Source organism: Enoplosus armatus, chromosome 20 (assembly GCF_043641665.1).
Source record: "Enoplosus armatus isolate fEnoArm2 chromosome 20, fEnoArm2.hap1, whole genome shotgun sequence".
Classification (NCBI taxonomy): domain Eukaryota; kingdom Metazoa; phylum Chordata; class Actinopteri; order Centrarchiformes; family Enoplosidae; genus Enoplosus; species Enoplosus armatus.
This window is the reverse complement of record NC_092199.1, coordinates 10,195,678-10,218,508: the sequence shown is the minus strand read 5'-3', so window position 1 is coordinate 10,218,508 and position 22,831 is coordinate 10,195,678. Positions and strand designations below refer to the sequence as shown.

At 41.8% G+C, this 22,831-nt stretch overlaps 2 protein-coding genes across 2 annotated transcripts in view; both read right to left on the bottom strand.

Moving 5' to 3' along the window:
- svild (supervillin d) overlaps positions 1–15,791 on the bottom strand; it is a 42,426-nt gene extending 26,635 nt beyond the window's left edge. Inside the window, exons 1-2 of the mRNA XM_070926733.1 lie at positions 15,476–15,791; positions 3,563–4,099 (exon numbers count right to left, since the gene is read on the bottom strand). Coding sequence (XP_070782834.1) covers positions 3,563–3,951 — 389 coding nt within the window. The 5' untranslated portion in view covers positions 3,952–4,099; positions 15,476–15,791. The remainder of the gene's footprint in view (positions 1–3,562; positions 4,100–15,475) is intronic.
- Positions 15,792–17,363: 1,572 nt separating this feature from the next.
- LOC139303619 (glycylpeptide N-tetradecanoyltransferase 1-like) lies at positions 17,364–22,476 on the bottom strand. The gene is made up of 12 exons (XM_070927463.1): positions 22,468–22,476; positions 22,074–22,256; positions 21,723–21,867; positions 21,109–21,227; positions 20,831–20,922; positions 20,105–20,221; positions 19,790–19,960; positions 19,066–19,177; positions 18,778–18,948; positions 18,466–18,633; positions 18,177–18,314; positions 17,364–17,546 (listed from the first exon to the last, which is right to left on the bottom strand). The coding sequence occupies exons 1-12, from the start codon at positions 22,474–22,476 to the stop codon at positions 17,523–17,525; spliced, it is 1,449 nt and encodes a 482-aa protein (XP_070783564.1). The 3' UTR covers positions 17,364–17,522.
- Between the last annotated feature and the right edge of the window lie 355 nt (positions 22,477–22,831).

Here is a 22,831-nt window from a genome sequence, read left to right as displayed (position 1 = left end):
TATGCAAAATACTACAACACATTACATCAAATATTACAGCAAACATCAATGAGAGCTGTGATGCAGTTTATATTTCTTAATGAAGAGTTATTCAGCTGTGAAACATATCAACAAAAGCGTTTATAGCTGTTCTGAAAGGCCACACTCGTAGGCAGAGTGATCATAGATATATTATAAATTATAAATAAATATTGGACCTGACTCAGTATCGTCTGACTTTTCGTAATTTTTACAGCAGTATATCATTATGAGTAATTGTGGGCTTGGGTTTGGCCACCACGGAAAGTTTTGTCAGTTCTGGCCTTTGTGATACAGTAGGGAAACTAAAAATGCCAGGCCAAGGTACTCATGGCATGTGAATATGGTGTAGTTGGAGATAGAAAATGTGATAGAAGATCACACATTGATTAAAGCAATTCAGCAAACAGCAATCTGTGGCTGTGTAATATACACATGAACTTTAAAATGATTACAGTGTCACATAATTTACTTCAGCCACACGGGTAAAAGCACTACAGTATAAAACGTTACTAACAAGTCTGTTTGCAGACCTTGGTGATCTCAGTGACTGATGCCACCTAGTTCTCAAACGCTTAACTCTAACACCCTCATTCTGCAACCACAAGGATCAGTGACACTTCATCAACCCCACCCACACTTTGACTGCTGGCTGAAGGGGAGGGGCTGCACGAGTCAATCGTACGCTGCCATAAAAACCAACCAGAGAAGAAGAGTGGAGTGGAGTGGAGTGCAGAGAGAGGACGAGAAGAGCAACAGCAATAAAGACAGAGTAATTAAACACACATTCAAATCAAGGCACATCATTAATCAAACACTTACAGTAAACTTCCTCCCTCCTGCCATTTTAAATTATGTCATACACACAAAGCATTAAGTGAGAAAGTGAAACAAGGAGAGAGAGGATGAAATACCAAGAGAGATTAAAAGAATACAGAAGGGATATAATCATTACTGTGGCGTAATCAAAAGATTTAATTTTAATGTCTCTAATTTGTGTGCTAAACTGTTGGAAAGCTCAGTTCTTCATATGGCAGGTACAGGATCTCTGTAATGGTTCGGCCACGTAAACAATAATCAGCCCAAATCCCATTCAGTCCTGTTTATAATCCAAGGTGTTTGGCTAACCCCAACACGCCAGTAGTGCAATTACTACAAACACTACAATATACCATTCGCTCATGTGTAGGACATTTCTTGAATTTCCTATAGATGAAGATAATCTTCCCAACTCCCATAATCTTACTTTTGTACAGTATGATGATGTCACATGATTACACACAGCATGTAAACTAATCAGTGAAGAACCTTGCAGACTGTTGCGTAACTGTGTATGTATGTACAGTACCTTTAGATACAGAATCTCATTTTTGTACAAACAGTTCACTTACGTTTGTACTGCAGTTCAATTGCTAATATTTACTACCAAACAAAGGAACCTGATGTTACTGTATTCTCTTTCAATTGGATTAAGGCAACCAGAAAGCTGAGATTAAAGTACAGTTGACAGTACAGAATATGCATTTTCTTAAATTACTAAGGGTGAATTTTAACAGTAACAGTTCATTGTAACTGTCAAAACGCAGTGTTTTGGAATGTCACCCTTCAACTGAGACGCATTCTTGTCTGACTGCGGCAGATAAACATGTTGACAGACAGTTTTCATTATCGCTGGAACAGCTGAGTTCCAGTTTCCTTTACGCTATTCCTGGAACAGACACACACAAACATGATGCCTATGAAGGTTCAGTGAATCATAAAGCACATGTAAGTCAACCAGAGATCTGGGATATATTGTATTAATATACAAATCAGAATAATCTGTATGCTTTGAAAGAATGGCTGATAAAAAACACTGTCAAATTGAGATTTTGAGTTAATAAATAAAAACACACACAACACCAAATACCCATTAGAGTTGAATGTGTTGAATGTGAAAGCATAATACACAAATAAACCACTCATATCTGGGGATCAGCACTAACAAGTTATTGGCTAATAACAATAGCTCCCATATAACCTCCTCTGTCTAACTATGTATGTTGCGTAAGTGTGCCTTCAAACAAGACTGCACAGCTGGACTGTGACACCCAGCGTCATAACAAAACTGACAAAATGAGTAGCCGACGTGACAGGCATGCGAGACAAACACATCAATGCGTCAACCTGCTTACGTGCTCTCTGTAATTAAAAATAACTTTGTGCGTGACTTTACTCTGTATTTTGCCAAATATTCTTTCTGCTGTGGTAAGCCGACGCAGTAAGTAAACAGTTCTTTGCACATTGTATAATGTGGAACAAAAAATTTAAAATTACATTTCCTCCACATCCACCATTAAGCACAAAGCTGGTGCTTTACAAAATAAGCAAGGTCATGTAAAAAACCAAAACCAAAAAAAATGTCCTTTTAAACCAAAGCTTTGCCATGAGAGATTATCAAGTAGAACACTTGACAGCTGATATTTGCTGAAACATGCCCTGCTGCACGTACTGCATTTCTCATATAAGACATGTCTTTCCCAATCTTATAAAATAATTGGTCCATAATATCTGACGAGCCATCAATCACAGCTATCTAGATGTCTTGCTTCATTAAGCACAGGGCATGAAAACTTGGCAGAGCCCAATAACCCTACCTCCCTACAAGCCCCAACCTCTGACATTATCTAACACTCTGTCCATCTTCTTATCTCTATCATCATTCCCTCAGGCTGGTTTTCAAGAACAAACAAGTCTGGCTGTGTGCACACAGCAGAGTCCCCCGCTTGATTACAGCTCCAACATCCCCAGCCCCTCAACTGGTCATGTTTTACTCCATATATATACGATTCACAGAAGAACATTCCTGGCAGCCGATGAGAAACCTCCAACAGTCCTCCAGGTCATCCTGACACTTCCTGTTTGTCATTCACAGATGTGTTAAACATGCGTGTTCTCCCATATCACTGTAAAACGAACCAAAACAAGCAGCTTGCATGTCATCACAGCAAAACATACCATGGCAAAATAAATGAGGCAGTCCACTGCTTTGCACACATGGCCAATTTAGGAAATGTGAGCAGCCGCATTGACTTCAAACAGAAGATAGCACTAAGTGTTCTCTGAATGTGCCGACTTGTTGCCCCCTCTTTACTCATTAGGAAGCCAGCAAGCCCTTTTACAGTAATCTAATAGCCGTCTTCACTAGCTAAACTGCAAATCTTCTCTAAAGCAAGGGATGCCTCAGAAAGGAGCAACTGTGCTTGATACAATTGTAATTAGAGGGGTTATGTACATTATGCTCCATGTTTAAGCAGATTTAGTTGTAAGTCAGGAGTGGAACAGGAACATCTAAATAATAAATGATGATTTTATTGCAATCTGTTACTGAGATGTTAGCCTGGGCTCCACTTGCACTAGCCATCTGATTTTCCATGCCTGTTTCATGTCTCTAGCCAAGTTTATGCCACACTGAGAACAACAATGTGACTGGACTCACTTGCACAAACAATGGGCAACAGAAGTGTGGTTTGTCTTTAACTTGTGACAATGTGGATAGACTCACCTGACATGAGACAAAGTCTCCATGGAGGAGGCAGCTTCTGATTTAGAGGATAAAATGGTGTCTGTTTTGAGGTGAGTGGTACCCTCTTTTTCCTGGACGGGCTCATCATCAGTTTGCTCCACAGGTTCTGCTACTTTATTCCTGAGGCCCCTCCTGGTGTATGTTTGCTCTGATCCATTATCCTCATATTTTTCCTTCTCCTTGGTGTCTGAAGACACTGTTTCAGATGTGTCGCCAATTTTCCTGTCCCTACGAACATATTTGGAGGTGAATTCGTCTGTGTTGCCATAGCGCTCAGCAAGCTCCCTCCTCCTTTCTGCCTTGTAGCGTGCAATTCGTTCAGCCTTGGTCTCTGGGGCCGAGCTCTGCAAGGTGTCTATTCCATCCATTCTGCAGTTCAATTCAGTTTAGGGTTTGATTGCAGGTGAGGAGATTCCAAGTTGCTAACTCAATTCTCCTAACCCAGATACGTAGATCAGGTTTTTTTGTAGCTCTCCCTTGACCGCAGTGTCTCACTCCGTCAAAATCATCCCAGTGCTGCAAACAAGAAAGGAAGACATCATTAGTGCATCATGATTGAAGAGTGCAATTTCAGATGACAGGCACTCTAAAACTGTGTAAAACTGGATGTACAGACGCACACAGCTGTAGAGCTCCAAGCCAAGCCCTGCCCTGCCCTGCCCTGCCCCCCCCCCCCCCCCCCCTGTGAGAATGATGTCAGCCAGCTCTGCACAAAGACAGCCGACCACCGCAGCGAGACTCTCATATAACCTCTATTCCATCGACTCACTTGGAGCTAGTTGGAAAGAGGGAGGAGAGAGGGAGAGAGAGTGAAAATCAAATAACATCTACATCCCATTGACGCTTTGTGCCAGCAACTTTATCCCACCTCATAATTATTATGTATTTGCTACAAACACAATGCATGAGAAACTCTAAATTCCCTTTAAGTGCAAATGTGTTTGTCTGTCTACATGTTAGCCCTGTGGTAAACTTGCAAACCTATCCACATCCTCTGAACCAGTGCATGCTGAGACTGGCTTCAGCCTCCTGTGTCCCTGAAAAGGATAATCTGTTTAACATCTCTTTTCCACATCCAGCACAATAAAAAAGTACACTATTTAATACATTTTGACTTTTCAATACCTCGTGAGTTAAATTTAGGAGGTAAAAAATTAGTAGGTTGGGTTGAGCTCATTTTGTTCCATTAAGTATTCACGGAGCCAGAAAACCACACATGGCTCGGATGCAGAGGTTTGAAAACTGCACTCACTTAAATGCATCGCCAGCTGAAAAATTATGTGTGCGCAGTTTCTGATTGCTCCACACCAAGCACAGGGGCTTTTCCACAGACGTTTTTTCTCAAAGCACAAGTACGCTTACGATGCTTTGGGGCCTCTGTCCGAGGACAGCCATGGAGACGAGAAAGGAATAAAAGAAGGTATATTTATATTAGAGAGGAGCAGGGGTTTGAAGTATCCCCCTGGCATCCCTCAAATTACAGGGCATGAGTTAATTCAGCACATTGGTTCTCACATTTATGGCCAGGAAGAGGGGTATGGGGAAAATATAAATAAGAGTGCTGTATCTGGACAACGTTAGCAATGAGAGTGTTGAGAAGAAAGAGGGAAAGTGAAGAATGGGTCAAGGCAAAAGGGAAAAGAGGTGAGTCTGGTCATAAGGTGGAACAAATGAACTGACTCCAAGAGCCTTTTCTGTAATGATGACAAGCTTGAACAAATCTCAAGTGCTCCCCCTTTGACCCCTGACCACCTGCTGGGCTATAAAACCAACTCAGAATCAGGACTCTTGGTTCCCCTTAAATATAGCTTTGAAATATTACACAGGAAATCAGTGTATATGTCTGGGGATATGTGTCTGTGTGTGTGTGTGACAGTCTTCACCTTGGCCTCTCCTACCCCTCCTCCACCTAACATAACAGTGCTGGGCTAAACAGTGCCTCCCTTGTGTAAATTAAAATTTAGTCTAACCATAAACTGTAACTCTGCTGGACGATTACATGTTGTCTGCTCCTTGTTATAAACCTGGAGATGTCCAAGACACCTACTAAATGTATGCTCTACACTGCGCAGAGAAACACCATCTGTTTGTTAAATTAACAAATCAGCACCATTCACCTCCTTTCCAGTTAGTTCAGCAACAAGTATCCACAGCCAATTAACCTTAGCCAGAACAGAAACTGGAACATATTCTAGGAATGTAACCAGGATCAGATGAAGCAAAAGCTTTTTAAATGGAATTCACGGCATAATATGAAAACCAAATGGTCTATTAAATACGCAGGCATTGGTGGCGGTAAATCCACTAGTACCCAGCCTCAAGCACTCAAGAGCTCCACAGCTCAATAAGAAAGGGATGTTACTGGAGTTGTATTACATGTCTGCTCTAGGGTTAAAAAGGTTTAGCATTTCAAGATAAGGGTTGGTTTGCTTGTGAAGTCCATAAAATATAATAACTTTATTTTATGGTAAAAATGTCAAAGCATATCTAAAGGCAGCAGTAAAATGTGATGCTCCCTGACCCATCTTGGGCAAACAGCCAGTTTCCTAATCAAAAACTAATGCAGATATCTTGACTTGAATGTCACGCCAAAGCCTGTGAATTGCCTTATGAAGGCAAAACGATCGTGAGTTTGGATGTTGATTTCAGGACTCTGCACAGGCTTACATAATTCAACCAGGTCACTACCTATAAAAGGAGTGCTAAACAGTACAGTACGCTAAAGCTTGTCCACGGAGACCCAGAACATCGAGGCTGCTTTGTTTGGAAGCTGCTAGTGTTATTTTAAGCAACAAGGGGGACTGAAAACACAGTTGTGAGTCATACTTTAAAAATCATCAGCAGCAAATGTGAACTCACACATCAAGAATATTTGTTTTGGTACGAGTTTTACACTGCCAAAACACTTAAAAGGTGTCTTTACCTATTTATGGTTATTTCTTTGGAAATAAGCAGAAACAGTGCAGGACCAAAAACACATTAAGAGGGCTCTAAACAAGATCTATTGTGCCAGTACCGATTCAGTACATGATGATTAAGGTGGTTTTGGAGGGGAAAAAAACAGCCACTTCCATTTGCATTAGATGGACGTGGATAGGTGAGCTGTCTGACTGTCCTAAAAGGCACTCAGTGTCACAACAATCACAATTGATGATGGACAGAATGTAAGAAAAGGATTGAGTTGTATGTAGTTATATCAGTCCTCCCTGCTAATTCATACGGGCAATATCATTTCTGCTCCTCTAGGGTATGTAAACAAACTGAGTCCTCTGTTTCCAATCACTAGAGTGTTCTCTGACCTTTTGTTTCCCAGTGGAGAGGAAGATCTGTCTCAACAAAGGCCAAGTGTGTCACTTCCTGACCGTGCCCTATATCCTCCTTCATAAATGCTCGATTAATCAGGAAATGTTGCTCATAAGCTTGGCAAATGTCCACAACTCTCTTGAGAGATGGGTAAGGGCAGCGAGAAAAAAACTTGGAATGGGTTCAACAGCCAGACATCCCCTTTGCACTCAAAACAGTATCAAGTATAGTGTCATCATTTCCTCTTATGAGTACTCCACGATGGGCCCGTTTTTAAATATTTACTACTCTGCAAAGACCTCCAATGATTATAAGCAGTTACTTTAGATTACATAATAGCTGTTCTAGACCTACTAACACATGCAATATGCCACAAATGCAGAAGTTGCAACAGCTAAGACAGTTCAAAGACAATTCAAAATGTGTGAGGAGGATTCTCACCCTTTTTGTCTGTCCACACAGCGCTGTTGGATAACATAAACAAACGTGTATTCATACAATTGAACTGCTACCATTTGGAGTGACATTTCAACTGTTTATCCATTACTTTTAGCCGTCTATTCCAACCATTTATCCAATACTTTTAGTGAAGTATTTCAAACATGTATGCATTACCTTTAGCTAACAGTTTAGACCTTTTTTCTTGATAGTTTTCACATACTTTTAATAGCAACACATAGATTTAAGGCACACACAATACGTGGATATTTATTTCTGATGAAAACATGATTTCTATTTTTTCAAATTGAACTACTGTACAATTTTTCCACCCCCTGGCAACTGCAGTACCCCCTGGGTTACAACTACCCCTGGTTGGGGATTACTTGCTGTAGTTTAACAGCATCAATTGTGTCCTTATAGTCTCAATGTGTTACTGCTTGGTGTTTTGATTTAGAATAGCATTTTGACATTTTCATAAAGGTGAGTCAACTAAAGCACCTGAAGAAAGTCCAGTCAAATTTCACTGTCATCGTTACTCACAGCCCACCGATGTCATCATCTACATGGGTGAAGCAATGGGAAGCAGCAGGAAAAGAATACCTGTCACACAGATCCATAGGGAGCACATACACATTAACTCACTGATTCATTCCAAGACAAGGGCCAGACAGAAAGTCGCCTCAAGAGGCAAACGCTGACCTGTAGTCCACCAGTCAGTGTATTTTTTTCAGAATTCACATGTCCACACAGGAGGACAGGGCAGGAATGCAGACTACACCCTACTCATAAACAGTGGATTTGCATGGGAAAAGAAGGGAGTCTTGGCTGTTTAAAAATTCAGGGGCTTTCTCTTCAAGTGAGTAACGCCCAAAGTAAAGCTTGAATAGGCAAAGCCATAACCTGCTCACTTCATTGGTAGTCTACCTTTTCATTTTTCCACAGAACCTACAGCTCTCTATGACTCTCTATTAGTAATAACAGGCGTCACAGCACTAAAGTAACAAATAGAGCTTTACTGGAATTTCCTCATGAGTCTTTTGTCTTCTCTTTTCTTTTCTTATCTTATCTTGATCTTACCTTGAAACTCTTTCTTAATAAAACAGAGATTTACGCCTGAAACTGCCTGCATTTTGACAGTTATTAGGTTTAAAATGTGCACCTCTGCAAAGTTGTACTCACACTTGAAATGGACAGTACACAGGGTATCTGTTCAGCACCAACACTTTGTATTATGACAACAGTTTGCCACTGTAAACCTTCAGGAATCCACATAAAGTAACCGCAAGCATCACAGAGACTTTAAGACATCAATGTTCCTTTGCTGTACAGAAAGAGAGGAGGTAGTTTAAGACACAGCCAGCTCCTGACACACATTCTTCCTGAGGGAAGAGAGTGGAAACTTTGCTCCCACTGAGAAAACCAGGTGCCAGTGCTTGGATTGCAGGCAAAAAAAGACTGGCAGCCCATTTTTAAGAAAAGTTCCTCAGCTGTTGCAGCTCTGGAGAATTTTCAGCCAAGTTCAGGGACCATAAATAAGCAAAACAAAGGACGGAAGTATCTTCAATGCAGAGGTAATCGACAATTTCACTGCACAGGATATCTGAGTGATTTCCAAAGGTTTCCTTGCTTTGAGGTTTGGTATACTGTGTATCCCTAAGTACCAATGTTGCAGTGTAAAGAAAGCCACAATAAAAATCTTATTTAGGGTTAAAGGAAAATCAAGTCTTACCTTTATGCATCCAGAAAAAGGGACATACCAGACTACTGTCGACTAATAACCAAAGTGTTTAAAAAGGCATGTGTCCTGCAATTTGTACTGTATACATTATGTTGCATGTTTGTGTGCATGGGTATGTATGACTGCAACCAGGTCATGTGACCAACTATTGAAAGCAGTGTACGGGTCACCAGTCGCTAATCCAATAACTCCATCTTCCACATACTGTACATTAAGCATTGGCTTCTAATCCGATCTATTCAACCAAACAAATGCATGAGAAAATGGCTGGGGATTGGGGGGCGGGTCCAGGGTGTGTCACACTTTTTGAAAGCCACCCTCATACAACAATCAACCACACACTGAGTGTCCAATGTGTTTCTCATTAAAAAGCAATCTTTCAGCACTTAAGGCGGTTTAAGTACCCTGCCTGCAAACACTGGTAGAATTAAGTTTTAATTGCAATTGTAGAGGCTCACAACACCTCATCCTGCTGAAACGGGCCTCCAATAATAGAGAGCTTCAAAGGCTGATTCTGACACGAGGGGTGTGTTTGTCTAACATGGCAAAAGCCCTTCATTCACATGACTCAACTCTCCCCTGGCTTTGAGCTGCAAGGAAAATAGGAAAATGGGGAGAAGGGGATGAAGCAACAGAGGAAAGAGGAGACAAAAAAGGGAAGAAGGATCAAAAGATCCCAGAGGAGGAGAAGGGAGGGCACAAGAGGAGAACGAAGAGAGCTGCAGAGGTCAAGAGAGCAGGGGGAAAGAGGAAAGAAGATGGAAAGGACTGAGGAGAGAATGGGCTTTTGTGGGGGTGGATGTGATGGCTTTGTGGGGCATGTGTCTCCAGGGTGCCAAGGGGCCCCAGTCTGCTGGTACAGGGGGGTGGAGGGAGGAGGAGGAGGATGGGGCAAAAACAGGGCCTGAGACTAATCCATCCCTCCCTTCCCCTCCTTCCCTCTCTCCCCTCTCTTTCTCACACAGACATACACTCCCTCAAATCCCTTTTACCAGAAGTCCTGCTGACTGTAGCCAGTCACCCGAAAGGCAGTTGACATAACCACCCCCTGGGTACTCATGCCTGCACTCTGCTTTGCCTAAGTAACTGACACTGTAAAAACTGAACTGACCAGCTTGGGGCAGAGCTACCATTGTCTCTAGGCACAGAAAGTGTGCTGCTTCCCCTCCAAACTCAATAAAGCCATGACGTTTAACTCAGAGGAGCATCTGTGTGTTTTCCTCTATTTTGTTTTTTATAGGCTGGCTCTTTGTCCCAGCCTTCCGGCTTTCTGTTTGCTGCATTCAAAGGAGCCATTAAATGTGACGTATGGGAAAGCAAACAAGCAAACTCACACAGCAACACAACACACTGCAGTGCACACCGACACGCAACTGAAGAATCACAAAACACGGCTGACAGAAATACACACTGGCTCTCCAACAGGGCTGCAATCATGGAAGCTGGAGAGTGTGGAGTGGGAAGGGTGGGGTTTATGAGGTTTTATCTAGCTAGGCGATCATATGCAAGCATACTCGCACATACACAACACACAATGTGCTATGTTGGATCTCTTTCAGTGAGTTTATGTGGGCCAGCAACAAACACCCACACAGCTTTTTTTATGGGACAGATGTACTGTAGTAGCTACAGTTAAAGCACCTACCCTCATAGTGATTGCAACCCTTTGTTGCACCCTGACATACGGAAAGCATTGCCTCACTCAGGTGCATTAAATTTGCCAACTTTTGATGGAAAGCGTGAAAAATGTGCAAACTAACCAAGGCAATCATCAGTACACTCAATCGAAGCTGTTTCGACTATTTTAAAACTTGAACTAGGGCCAGTCACTCAGAGCAGAACTGATGTTTTGTTTAATTTATTTTCCCTCTTCCATGTTTACTTCCTACTAGTTCCAGCCACTGGAGCAAAGCCACCTTGTACCAAATGTGCACAAACCCATACACGTACCATAAATCTGAAAACAAATTACTTTAGACATCTTAAAGTACAGACGTCTTATAAAAATGCTCAAAGTAACTTGTGTTGTGACTGTGGTACAACTTGTATACTTCTATACACATTCTGTGGTAAACACAAATTAGTGATTTCTTGCTCACAGTTCACTACAGTAACTACAGAGCCGTTTCTCCGTAGAAACCATCTAATGCGATTTTTCCGCTTGTCAACAACTTATCAACACAGACAGTTCATCCCCAGAATGGCTGCCTGTAAGATACAGACAAGACTGAACAGAGAGAGAGAGAGAGAGGGGAGGGGAGGGGACAACATTGGGGGGGGGGGGGGGGGGGGGGGGTCAGCGGGGTGGAATGTCTCATCCGGAGAATCCTGCTCGTGGGGTTTCTCTCTCTCGGCTCTCTGGTGTCCGCTGTGCAGAGCAGACACCATCTGGCCAGCTGGAATGCTACTGAGCAGTGGGTGGGGGGCTTAAGGGGGTCTCCTGTGTTGCAGGGGGATGGGGTTATGGCTGAGAGATGGAGTATTAACAGTAGTGGTATTAACCACTTAATGCTGAACTCTTTTAAGTGGAAAAAAACATAAATGGAAGAACACTATGGTACGCAGGACACTGGGTTTGTGTCAGATTTAAAGGAATAGTTTGAGATTTTGGGAAATACGCTTATTCGCTTTCTTTCCAAGAGTGAGATGAGAAGAGTGATACCACTCTCATGTCTGTACTTTAGATATGAAGCTAGCAGCCGGAAACAAGGGAAAACAGCCTGGCTCTGTTCAAAGGTAACAAAATCTGCTTACAAGCACCTCTAAAGATCACTAATTAACATGTTATATTTTGTTTGTTTAATCCGTACAAAAGTTTTTGTTTTTGGGGGGTTAAATGTCGGAGTCTGTCTAGGCCATGACCAGCCAAAGTTTTAAGTCTTAAGTAGTCGTCCCCCCCCCCCCCCGGCGGCAAACAATTTACTGCCAATAAAACGAATAAGCGGAACAAGGGCAGTATTATTTGAATACTCTGCAAACTAACCCTAAATTCAAGGCAACCTTCACATCCCTTTTTAGTTTGCATTAATATGTTGCTGTGTTTAAACACAATGCATTGACTGTCCCTACATATGGTTTACAAAGGTACATCTGTTTGTGCATATTTCATTAATGGATATTTCATGTCAACATCTGTCACTCACATGGGCACAAAGGCAATAAAAGCCTGGTTGACATGCACGGAAAGGTCACTCATAAACTCACTTGTTTTGAACATATATTCAAAACACTTTATTTTGAGTTGACGATGGTGTCAGATGAAATTCTGCTCTGGCATTGAGCTAAAACAAAGTCAAATGTAGTATGAAGAGAGGCCTTGTGCTTCATCTGCACATGGAAACTATTATGTGAAGTCTGAAGTATAACCATATGTTTATGTGCCATGCAAATACTACGCTGGTCAAAGACGTCATTGGAGTGGGCCTTGGCTGTGCAGTCACTGACCAAATACAGTTAGCGTCTTGGTGACGAAGCTGGAAGCGGTCCACTCTAACTGCTTATAAATATGTCTTAGTGGAGATTAGCCTGAGGGTAACCCCTAGCACTTTTCCCTGTGGAGTTCCTATTGCTCACATTGTCACATCCCTTCTGCTCTATATAAATATTTGTACTGCAGAACTTCTTGGCTGTGCAGCAGACATCAAACCCTTCTGAGAGCTGAGGAGAGAGGCTAGGTCAGACCTAGAGTGAGGGGAGCGATGGGATTGAGTGGGTGGATCTTGTGTGTGACTTTTTGCAGCCAAGTTTTGCAGTTCAGCTGCAGCATGTTACTTACTGTTAAGCAACACACGGAGGTGAAGCTTAAGGCTGAAAATGCTAAATTAAGATACTAATATCTTGCTGAACGTGTGAAACAATATCTACTCTAATACATAAATGCTTCCCTTACTCCACTAGCTTATGTAGAGCTTTTACATGAAGTCTCCTTCACTCTCTCTTTGTAGGTGCAGAAATGCATAAGAGGAAAAGTTTCAATAAAAGCAACTGACAAGAGGGCATTCTTCTTCAAACGAAGGAAAGAAATCAAAACCGTCTAAACATCACAGTGTTTATCAAAAATGGATATAAAAGTAAATCTTTGCTAATTTCGAACCAAACTGAGGCTATCTGGGTGCACAAGTGTATTTATTTCGGGCCTTTCCTTCTTAGAGTATTGTTAAAAACCTTAATTACCCATTTAAATCTAATTTACAATCCTAATTTAACAAGAGGGTTTTTCACGTCCCTTTAATTGCTTTTCAGCTAAGCAACACTCTGCGGGAGGTACATTCACTCAGTGCACCAAACTAAATCTCAAAATTACACCTTCATGACAGAAGGCTGGCAAAACAGCCGCAGATCACACAGAATGAAAGCCCAATGAGAGACCATTAACTGATCTGAAGCTTTCGGAGGAGGGAAAGTCTTCACAGTAATTCAGGCCCTTGCATTCCTTGTTGTAGCTTTCTTGTAATGTTACTGTTCCAGGAATTGAAACACAGTTGCACTCATGACAAACTTTCTCCGAAGGAAAAAAAAGAAAAAGAATAACAAGTTGATGTCCCAGTGTCAAACAAGACAAGTCTCTGCAGCAGGAGCCCTCATCCACAGCACGCTCCTCCACCCTCTAAAAACCCCTCTCGCCAGAGTAACAAGATCCCTGCAGGGGCAACGCGACGCCACCCCGAGACTGACACGAGGTGTTCAGGTGAATGATAACACTTTACCACAACCACACAGTGCTCACTTCTGTTTAACAACAATGGAGAGCCTGTCTCTTTGTTTGTGGTCTTTTCATGGTCCAAAGACGAAGCAGGTAAAAAGCAGCAGAATTATGTAGGTGAGAGAGAGAAAACAAGAAGCATGACAAGAGCCACTCCCTGCTCGTTCTGCTGCTCCGCACAGGCGACTGCGCTTTGTCCATCTACTTTCTGTTATTTCCCCAACACAACAACAGTAACACAAAGCAGCATGCTCCCTTATTAATGAGCTGAGGAGTAACCCAGACATGTGCTGTCCTGCTCAGTGCCTGACACACAGACACGGAGTATGTCTTATCAAGGCATGCATCAGTTTTCTTTTTCTGTCTTGCTCAACACCAGCTGGCTGAGGAAGGTCTTGGGAAACCTGTTGTGACACAGGCCATACTGAGATGCTGTTCAGTGGGAAAATTACAGTCTGGCAAGCCTCAAATAGCATAGCCCTCGGATATGAAGCTTCAATGAGTTTCATTCTATTCACCATTTGAGAAAAAAAAGTAACAGCTACTCTTGAAATGATTGATAGCACATAATTGTAAGAAGTTATACCTTTTTGGAAGATAGTAAGTAAGCGAAATCTTTGGGGGACGCAATTTTTACAGTTCAATTTTGAAGATACAGTGTAAGGAACTTCAGGTTTTATCATTTTTCTCCTTAAAATTATTATTTTAAACAAAAACATTTGAATTCACAGCCTGGTGACAAGTGATAAAAGTTAAAATGACTGCTGAAAGAAATGCACACTGAATAAACATCAGAGTATAGTCACCATCCATCTCCAATGTACATTAACCTAGCAGCCTGCCAGTATTCTCACAGCATGGCAGTTTGACACAGATAAACATGACTTTGAGTCCAAACTACTTTGTGCCAACTTACATAATCTTGTCTGTAGTGACGTTATTGTAGCCTTTTTCATCACACCAGAGTTGAAAAATAAAAGGTACATGAAGTGACAGAGGGGTCCTGAGGCCATTTCAGCTCTCTCACACTTTCTTATCACTTTGTTTTCACAGGTGGTTTTTGCAGAACACAACCCCTAACGCTCACTCCTCTGTGTCACTGTTTGCAAAGGGACTGTCCAGAGCTCAGTCTTGCTGTAGAAACTAGTCTCTGTTGGCCAATTTGCTAGGTCCAAAGTAAGGCAGGGGGTGAAAGGATAAATCCCGATGGCTTGGACGTGCTGTCACTTGATATGTCACACAGGGACTAACAAATAAAAGCCTATGGGAGTATTAAGTGTTGATCACTTCATAGGGTGCAGTTGTGCAAAGGGTCTTAACAAAGCGATACAAATAGCAAGTAGGGGTTTTCAAGCGCAAGATTAAACAGCAGAAGGGTTAAGCAACGTGAAATAAAAGGCACGATTTCCCCCAGTGTCTGATGTCACCGTGAGAACTAGGCTAATGATTAAGGAAGGAAACTAACGCAATGACAGCTGTTGAGTGTGTATGACACAAATCTACGTATCATATCCTTGTACGAAACATTTTGCACTGAAATATATGACTATCACAAATGAGCATTTCCGTAAGCACCTATCAAATACTCACAGTTCATACCAATGCATCCAATCAACCGGTGCATAACGGCATAGCAAGTTACACTGCAACAACACACACATTACAAAGTTACGACACAAACTGCCAGTTACTACTGTACATAACATACCTGCAATTCTTTACGGAAGTCTGCTCAAGCGTCAGCAAACACAGCATCCACGGAGATATTACTGTAGGACCCTTGTAAGACAGCTGTTGAAATAAAAGTACGACGAAACCACTCTATGGTTTTAACAGCACGTTAGCTATGTTTTGTAAAGTTCCTGACAAAGCTAACCTTAACCGCAGCACGTCACTGGCAGTTGACTAACGTTTAGCCGGTAAGGGCGAGTCCTCGACAAGAATGACAAAACGTAGACATAAATCGACTCTTTAGGAAACAGTTTGGCTTTCTGTAGTCATCCTCCACCGACAGTGAGGGGAGACACGGCTCTGTCCTGCCCGTGCAGGGTGCAGAGGCGACAGTAAGAGCTGCTGGCAGGGCGAGTAACTTCAAACTTAAAATGCCTTCTCGCTTCTGATTGGCCCACACTCAGCGCCGTGCTGCATTCACGTGCCTCCGGTAAGTGCCCACTTCTCTGACTGAGGCGTCCGAACTTGTTGTTTGAAAGAAATTAAAAGTGACCAATGCTAACATGAGCATTTCATGTTTGTGCTACTTTATACTTTTCCACATTTCAGACAGAAACGTTGTAAAATGTAGTAGAGTAACCTACTTATTCCTGCGCTGCATTTACCTGATGACTGCTGTTAGACTGGTGTTAGAGTTATTCTGCCTCTAAACTTACTAGATTCTTTCATTTGATTAATTGTGAGGGGCCAGAAGAGGTGAAGCTTTTAAATATTTCGCACACACAAAACAAAGATGAGAGAAAAAAAACCTTATATTTGTCTTGTGACGCTTTGGAGGGGGCCCGACAACAGGAATTAGAGTAGTTACATTTGGCACCAGCTACATAAATGTTCCTTTACATTAGCAATGCTTTAACAAAGATTAACCATTGTAAAATTGCTCTAACTTTTGTTTTTTTTACTTGCAATTGCTATATATTCGATAGCAATGAAGGCATCATTTACTTACACATCCAACAATAAAATGCAAAGCAGGTGATGTCTGATTCTCTGTAGTTGTTCACAATAAAAAGGCTCATGTTAATGTTGCAGCGACCCCTGCTGCTCATATTTAGACAATGTATGTATCTCGTGGTGTTACAGTATGCTGTCTTCCAGTTAAGTAGTACTTCACTAGTTGTACTCAATGGCATTTACGTGGTCCAAACCAAAAAACATGAGAAGCTGGGTTCAGTCAGTAATAAGCAAATGACTCTGAAATGATATCCTTATTAACAGTTTTTTTCCTCTTCAGGACAAAAGGTGATGAAAGGACAGAATGACATGTTGCTGTAAGATATGGATTTTAGATTTATAAACAACTGTAGCATTTTTCCTCTGTCTATACTGTAGCTTTGTTTATGAATCGTCTGTAAGGGGTTAAACCCCGTAGAAACATGCTTTCCTATTTTTCATAAACATCTTGACTCTTGTATTTATATCATGTCTTGACGAGATTTAACTTGATTGCATTTACGCCTGACATGTATCTGCTGCATGGACACTGAAATGGATTGTATGGGGAAGTATTAGATTGTGTGTGCGTCTGTGTTCTTAGGTGTGTGAGTGAGAATGATTAATGATCTTGTCCTCTAATCAAATTTGTGTATTGGTCGCACTAATATTAAGTGTCATGTCATCAAAGGTTATGTGACTTTCCTGTTGAAATATCCAGAGACTAATGCACACACACACACACACACACACACACACATTAGTATTAGGATGTACAGGGTGCATTGTCTGAAATGCTTGAAGTTGTTTACTCAATTCTCCATCACGTCAGAAACAATCTACTCCTGTCCCAGAAACCCTGAACCCAGTGAATAACTGACATCCAGATGATGAATGTATTTACAAATGGAATTTTATCTTTATTTCTTTCATTGATTTGTGTGTGTGTGTGTGTGAGTGAGTGTTTGTGTTTACAGTTTATGTCAGTTTATATTTTAAACCCAAATTCACGCTGGTGATGCGGTTTGATTTCCTGCCAATCACTCTGGACCTTTCATCTTTACCACTCTTCTTCTTCTTTCAGCAGCAGGTTAGTTGGGTAACACCAAGCCCACCTGTAAAACATAAACCCATGAATAGGAGTTACAGATGACTGGCAGCTATTGCACACAACAATCACCCGCACTGAAACTACAGTGTCTGGCCTGAACCTTGACAACTCGTATAGCATAAAACTTTATGATTTGCTGCAAATTTGAGTGATTTTTCATCTATAATGAGATGATTTCCACCAGCCTTATTGTGTGGCAATAAAAGGAAGTGTACAATTTCATGAATCAACATTAAACTGTGAATTTTAACAGCTCTTCGTCATCTATCTTCATCCCTCCTGAGTTTGGCACATACTTGGATCTAAAACTGTTTTCAAACATGTCTTTTTTTTTTTAGGATTTCTGTGTGTAGTTTTGGTAAGGTAATTCTAGATATGTTATTTAATTTCCCCCTTTGTTGCACTTGATGACAAATGATTCAGTGTGTGTATTAGAGTTTTACAATGTGCAGTATACCGTAATAGAGACATTAGAAATAATTTCATTCTATACTAGACTCGACTAGAAATCTTGATTTAATTCATAGCAATTTGGCACACAACTGTCAGCAGAGAGGAATAGTGTGGAGGGCTTTGAATACACAGCATGACAGTGAAGTGTCTTGACAGGCGGAGATATTACAGTATTCAGTACCTTGTCTGGGCTCACATTAGGACACATCCAGTTGTACAGGTAGTAATGAAGGCTCGTGTCACCGATGCTGAACCTGAGCTTCTCCAGAAAACTCTTGTTATCCATCATGTCGAGAGCAGAGAAGATGTCAAAACCTTTCTGTCAGTGACGGAAAAGAAAAACTATTGAAATTTTGTACTGTAGTGTTGAGCGCTTTTATTATTTAACCGCATGTGCATAGCTTGGACGGAAAGTAATCCAAAGTGAATTGCAGGTTAAATTAAGGGACTTGTTGTTCTGACACACTCACAGATTTAGCCAGGACCAGTGTGTCCTCCATGAGGTTGACCGCGTCAGAGGCAGTAGAGGCAATGTAAAGCAGATGAGCTGCTCTCAGGCCTGTGTGGACCGGGTGATTCAGCACCCTGGAGGAGACGCTGTAGAAACTCACCACGTCTGTCAGTGTCCCAGCACCACCCTGTGTGTGAGGAGGGGAGGTGAATCGATTCTTAAGTATCGCAGCATCATGAGTTCACATTTTTCAGAAAATGGCGATGAAAGCACTTCCCTCTCCAAAGAAATTAAAAATATACACTGAAGATGACAAATCGTAAGGTCAGACCTCCACAACATAGGTGTCAATCACATTCTCCCTCGGCAACAGCCAGTGCTCTACTTCCTGCAAAGACCAGATGGAGCTGAGGTGAAACTTGCGGAGGTTCGCCTGGAGCAGAGAGTGAATCCCCACAACATCTTCTTTAGTCATGGGGCGCAGACCTGGTGTCTTCGTCACCTTGGCGATAGAAGAGGAAAGACATAGCAGGACAGAAAAAAACATTTGTCAGACTGACAATGTAAGACTGTCGTGGCACAAATGGGTTTTTGCCTCTAGGTGGCAGCACAAACTAACCTCAGGCAGACGGTTGAATTTGAGAGCTCGCTGCAGGTTCATTGTGTTCTGTCTCAGACCTGGGTAGCTCACCTCCGTCAGCTTTCGGGGATTCAGAGGGCGATGCCAGTATCTAAAAGGATTGATTTGTTTGTTTGATTGGGACAGTGAAGGTGGACACTGCTTCATAAGAACAATATCAAAGCTGTGATGTACAGGGTACCGAACTAAAACTAATTTATAGCCCCCATTGTAACGTCAGGAAGAAATAGTACACGTACACAAAAAACAACAGCTGCATGTTTGCTAATTAGGGGAACATTGTATTAAAGACCCTGAAAGTTGGTTTTGAAACTTGTGTTTTTCACTATAAAGGTATATATTCATGACTAAATAATTTGATTGGTTTGATCAGATTTGATTGACACTGGCCTGGCAGCATAAGCAAGCAACCCCACGACTGTTATTACATTTTCAACTCCAATTGGTGCTCAGAAATGCGTGACATCACCTTTCTCCAAATGCACTCTGCTGCTTCAAACAAGTGAGTGAAGCAAAGAGATAAACAGAAATCTGCCATGTGAAATAACCAAAATTGTTATGACTTTGTCAGAAAGTCAAAACCCATCCCTCATATTAAGAAGCGTGTTGAAAAAATGTTTTTTCAGGGGCTTTAAAAGTGGTAATTGAGGCTTCACCTTGCCCATAAGTCAAGCGTGAATCAACACTGTGTAGCAGCTTCTACCTGCAGGAGCTCAGTGGTGTGGGCAGCACTATGCCAGCTGTGTAGACAGCCTGATTGAAGCCCTGCTGGTTGACCCGCCTGGTGAGCTCTCGGATCAGAACCGGAGTCATCCGCTTGAGGCGCAGCTTCTTGTGAACACACAGGAATTTAACCTGTGCCACCCGCTTCTCCCTGCAGAACACGTTTTTGAGCGTTTGCTTTGATACATTTACTGGAAAATTGCCACAGTTTTGTTAGTAAGTGCTCTGAATACTAATATCACTCATCAGATTTCACATAAAAACATATATTTGCACATATTTATGAGCTACTCACGTCTCATATATGCGGACATCTGCAGGAAATGCAGCAATGAAGCCGACTAACTTATTATTGGTGTCGACTCGCACACCACAGTGCCACTGGGCCAGCCAGTTAGGAGGTTGTAAAGCCCTTAAGAGGAAAAGAATGACATTGTCTGCAATATGACTCTGTGAAAAAATGTAGGGGTAGTTCAATAAACTCTGATTAAGTACAAGTTCCAAGAAAAGACTTGAGCATGAGATGCCTAGGCTGAATACAGCTGCTTTCTTTCACCTCAGGCCCAGAGACCTGTGCCAGTTCCTGGGATGCTAATGTTAATTATTCATTTCAAAGTAAATGTTATTATGTTTTGATGTAAGTGTTCCCTGAAGGTGGAGATACCGTTCATGCAGATCACAGAGGAAAGAGATTAGAGTAGCCGGCTTGTAACTGATAACAGTGTGTTGGAGGGTCAGGCTGGAAAAGTTGAGTGGGAAAAATAATGCTGTCCTTTTAAGATTCTCAACGCCTTATTTCCTTTAGTGTAACTCAGATGCTAAAAGAAATAGGTTGCAGCCTTATATTTAGATCAGATCTTCTCATCTAACTGTCTGTCAGAAAGTGAAATAAGCCTATTTTCCGAAAATGCACTCAGTCAATCTCCACCGGATGAATAAAAAGTTGAAAAAGAAAGTTTTGCTAATATACACTCAAAACCTAGAAATCAGACGTGACTGAATGCACCTGCTGGAAGCTTACCACTGCAGATACTCCAGAGAGAAGTGAAATCTCATGGTATTGTCATCCTCTTCCATGTAGTTCTCATTTAGTAGAGTACATAGCTCGCTCAACTGAAATGACAGATGGAAAAGCATTGGATTTGCGTCCATTTTTCCTGAACTTCACATTAAGAAAAGATTGCCAACTGGAACTTTTACTCCAAAATACAATACAGTTCCTTACTTCTGAAGGACTAGGATTTGACAGGTTGCAGTTTCTAATGATGCAGATACAGTAACTTACAGTACGTAACTTACCACTGTAGGGCTGCTGAGGTCCAGAGTGTCCCAGGAGAAACCTTGAGGTAGAGAGTAGGGCTCCTTATGGATGCTGCCTTCCCCCTCTACTATTGGGCCATGAGTCACAATACTGTCACCTGAGGACACAAGTATGAATAATTTGTGGTTTTGTGGTGGGTTATGTGCCGAACAATTTCTTGGCTGGGAGCAGTAACATCCTGGAGTCTCTAAAGTTGCTTGGTAACAGCTCAGAGCCAAGAAATAGTCACATAACCCCCCCCTAAAAAAACAAAATGGACGTTTTTATACTGCAGTTTTTGTACAGAGTGAACTAACCAAACATAACGTGTTAATTACTGGGGAGTGAGGTTTAGAGGTGCTGGTAGGTGGATTTTGTTGAGCCAGGCTAGCTTTCTCCCCCTGTTTCCAGTCTTTGTGCTAAGCTAAGCTAACGGGCTGCTGGCTGTAGCCTTGTGTTTAATGGACAAATAGAGAGTGACATGGTCTTCTCATCTAATTCTCCTGCAGAAAGCAAATAAGTGCGTTTCCCAAAAAGGCAAACTTTGTTTGACAAAGTTTGAGCCAATGTTTTTGTTTTTAGAGAAATTGCTGCAATAGGAATTGCTTCTTACCCAGTCTGGGGACAGGCTGTGTGTCCCAGAAACGGTACGTGTGTTTTTTGGCCTGCTGCACTGTCTTGGGCAGACTTGGGCCCAAGGAGAAGAGGTGGAGAGCTTTCTGGATCTCCTGCTGCTTCTCCTCAGGAAGAGAGTCCAGCTAGGACAAGATGAGACAGTCAAGGACAAGTTAGTATATAATCTTCACCAAGAAGACGCAAGTTTGAGTCACAGAGCAGCATGAGTCAGCTTTACACCTACAGTCTGATCATTGCAATAGCCACGTATATGAATACACCCACGGACTAGTTTATGAGTGTTCACAGTGTCACAAACACAAACCAGCACACACACAAAGACACAAACCATGGCAAATGGGTCCCTGGGTCCTTCTGGTCTCCAGGCATCGTCCTTCTTTTGCTTCTTTTTGCTCCTTTTCAGACTGCCACTCTCGTCCTCTGCCAGCTTCTTATCACTCAAAGACATTTTCAGGCACTGACGTTCTTGTATCTTGTAAGGGTCAATTTTACTGAATGAATGTTTTACTGACTGAAAACAAAGAGAACTGAAAATACTGTCATACGAGTCCTTGAGGCTGAGGGTGAATTTGGGGTGTTTTCTGACACATTTGTGGTTTTTTCAGCTCTTATCTCGGCGAGCAGCGAGGGGAGGAGAGTGACCGCCTCAGTTGCCCAACCCAACTCCCACCCAGCCGATAGATAACTGAGAGCAATACTAACAATTAAGTATTACTTCTCACGGTCTTCATATGTCAGACAGCTGCAGAAGAGAGCACCGCGGCAGATTAAAGCTTACAGCAGCTTGATCCAGAGAGCAGATTTAATTGGTTGAGGTTGTCTAATTGCAGAGTTCCCATATAGTCTTCCATTTAAAATTCAGCACTTTTTCCAGAGATTTATAACTTTTGTAGACTTGGTGTTCACTATAATGTACAGTTTGTTAACACTGGCTCAGCAATTTGACCATACAATAGACTTATTGTCAAGTTGTTGAGGATTATTCTACACAAGAACAAATGATAACTTTTTGATTGATATAATGCTTATTATTATATATACATAGTAAAAACAAAGAAAAAGTAAAGTACCAAGTACAAAGGGTCA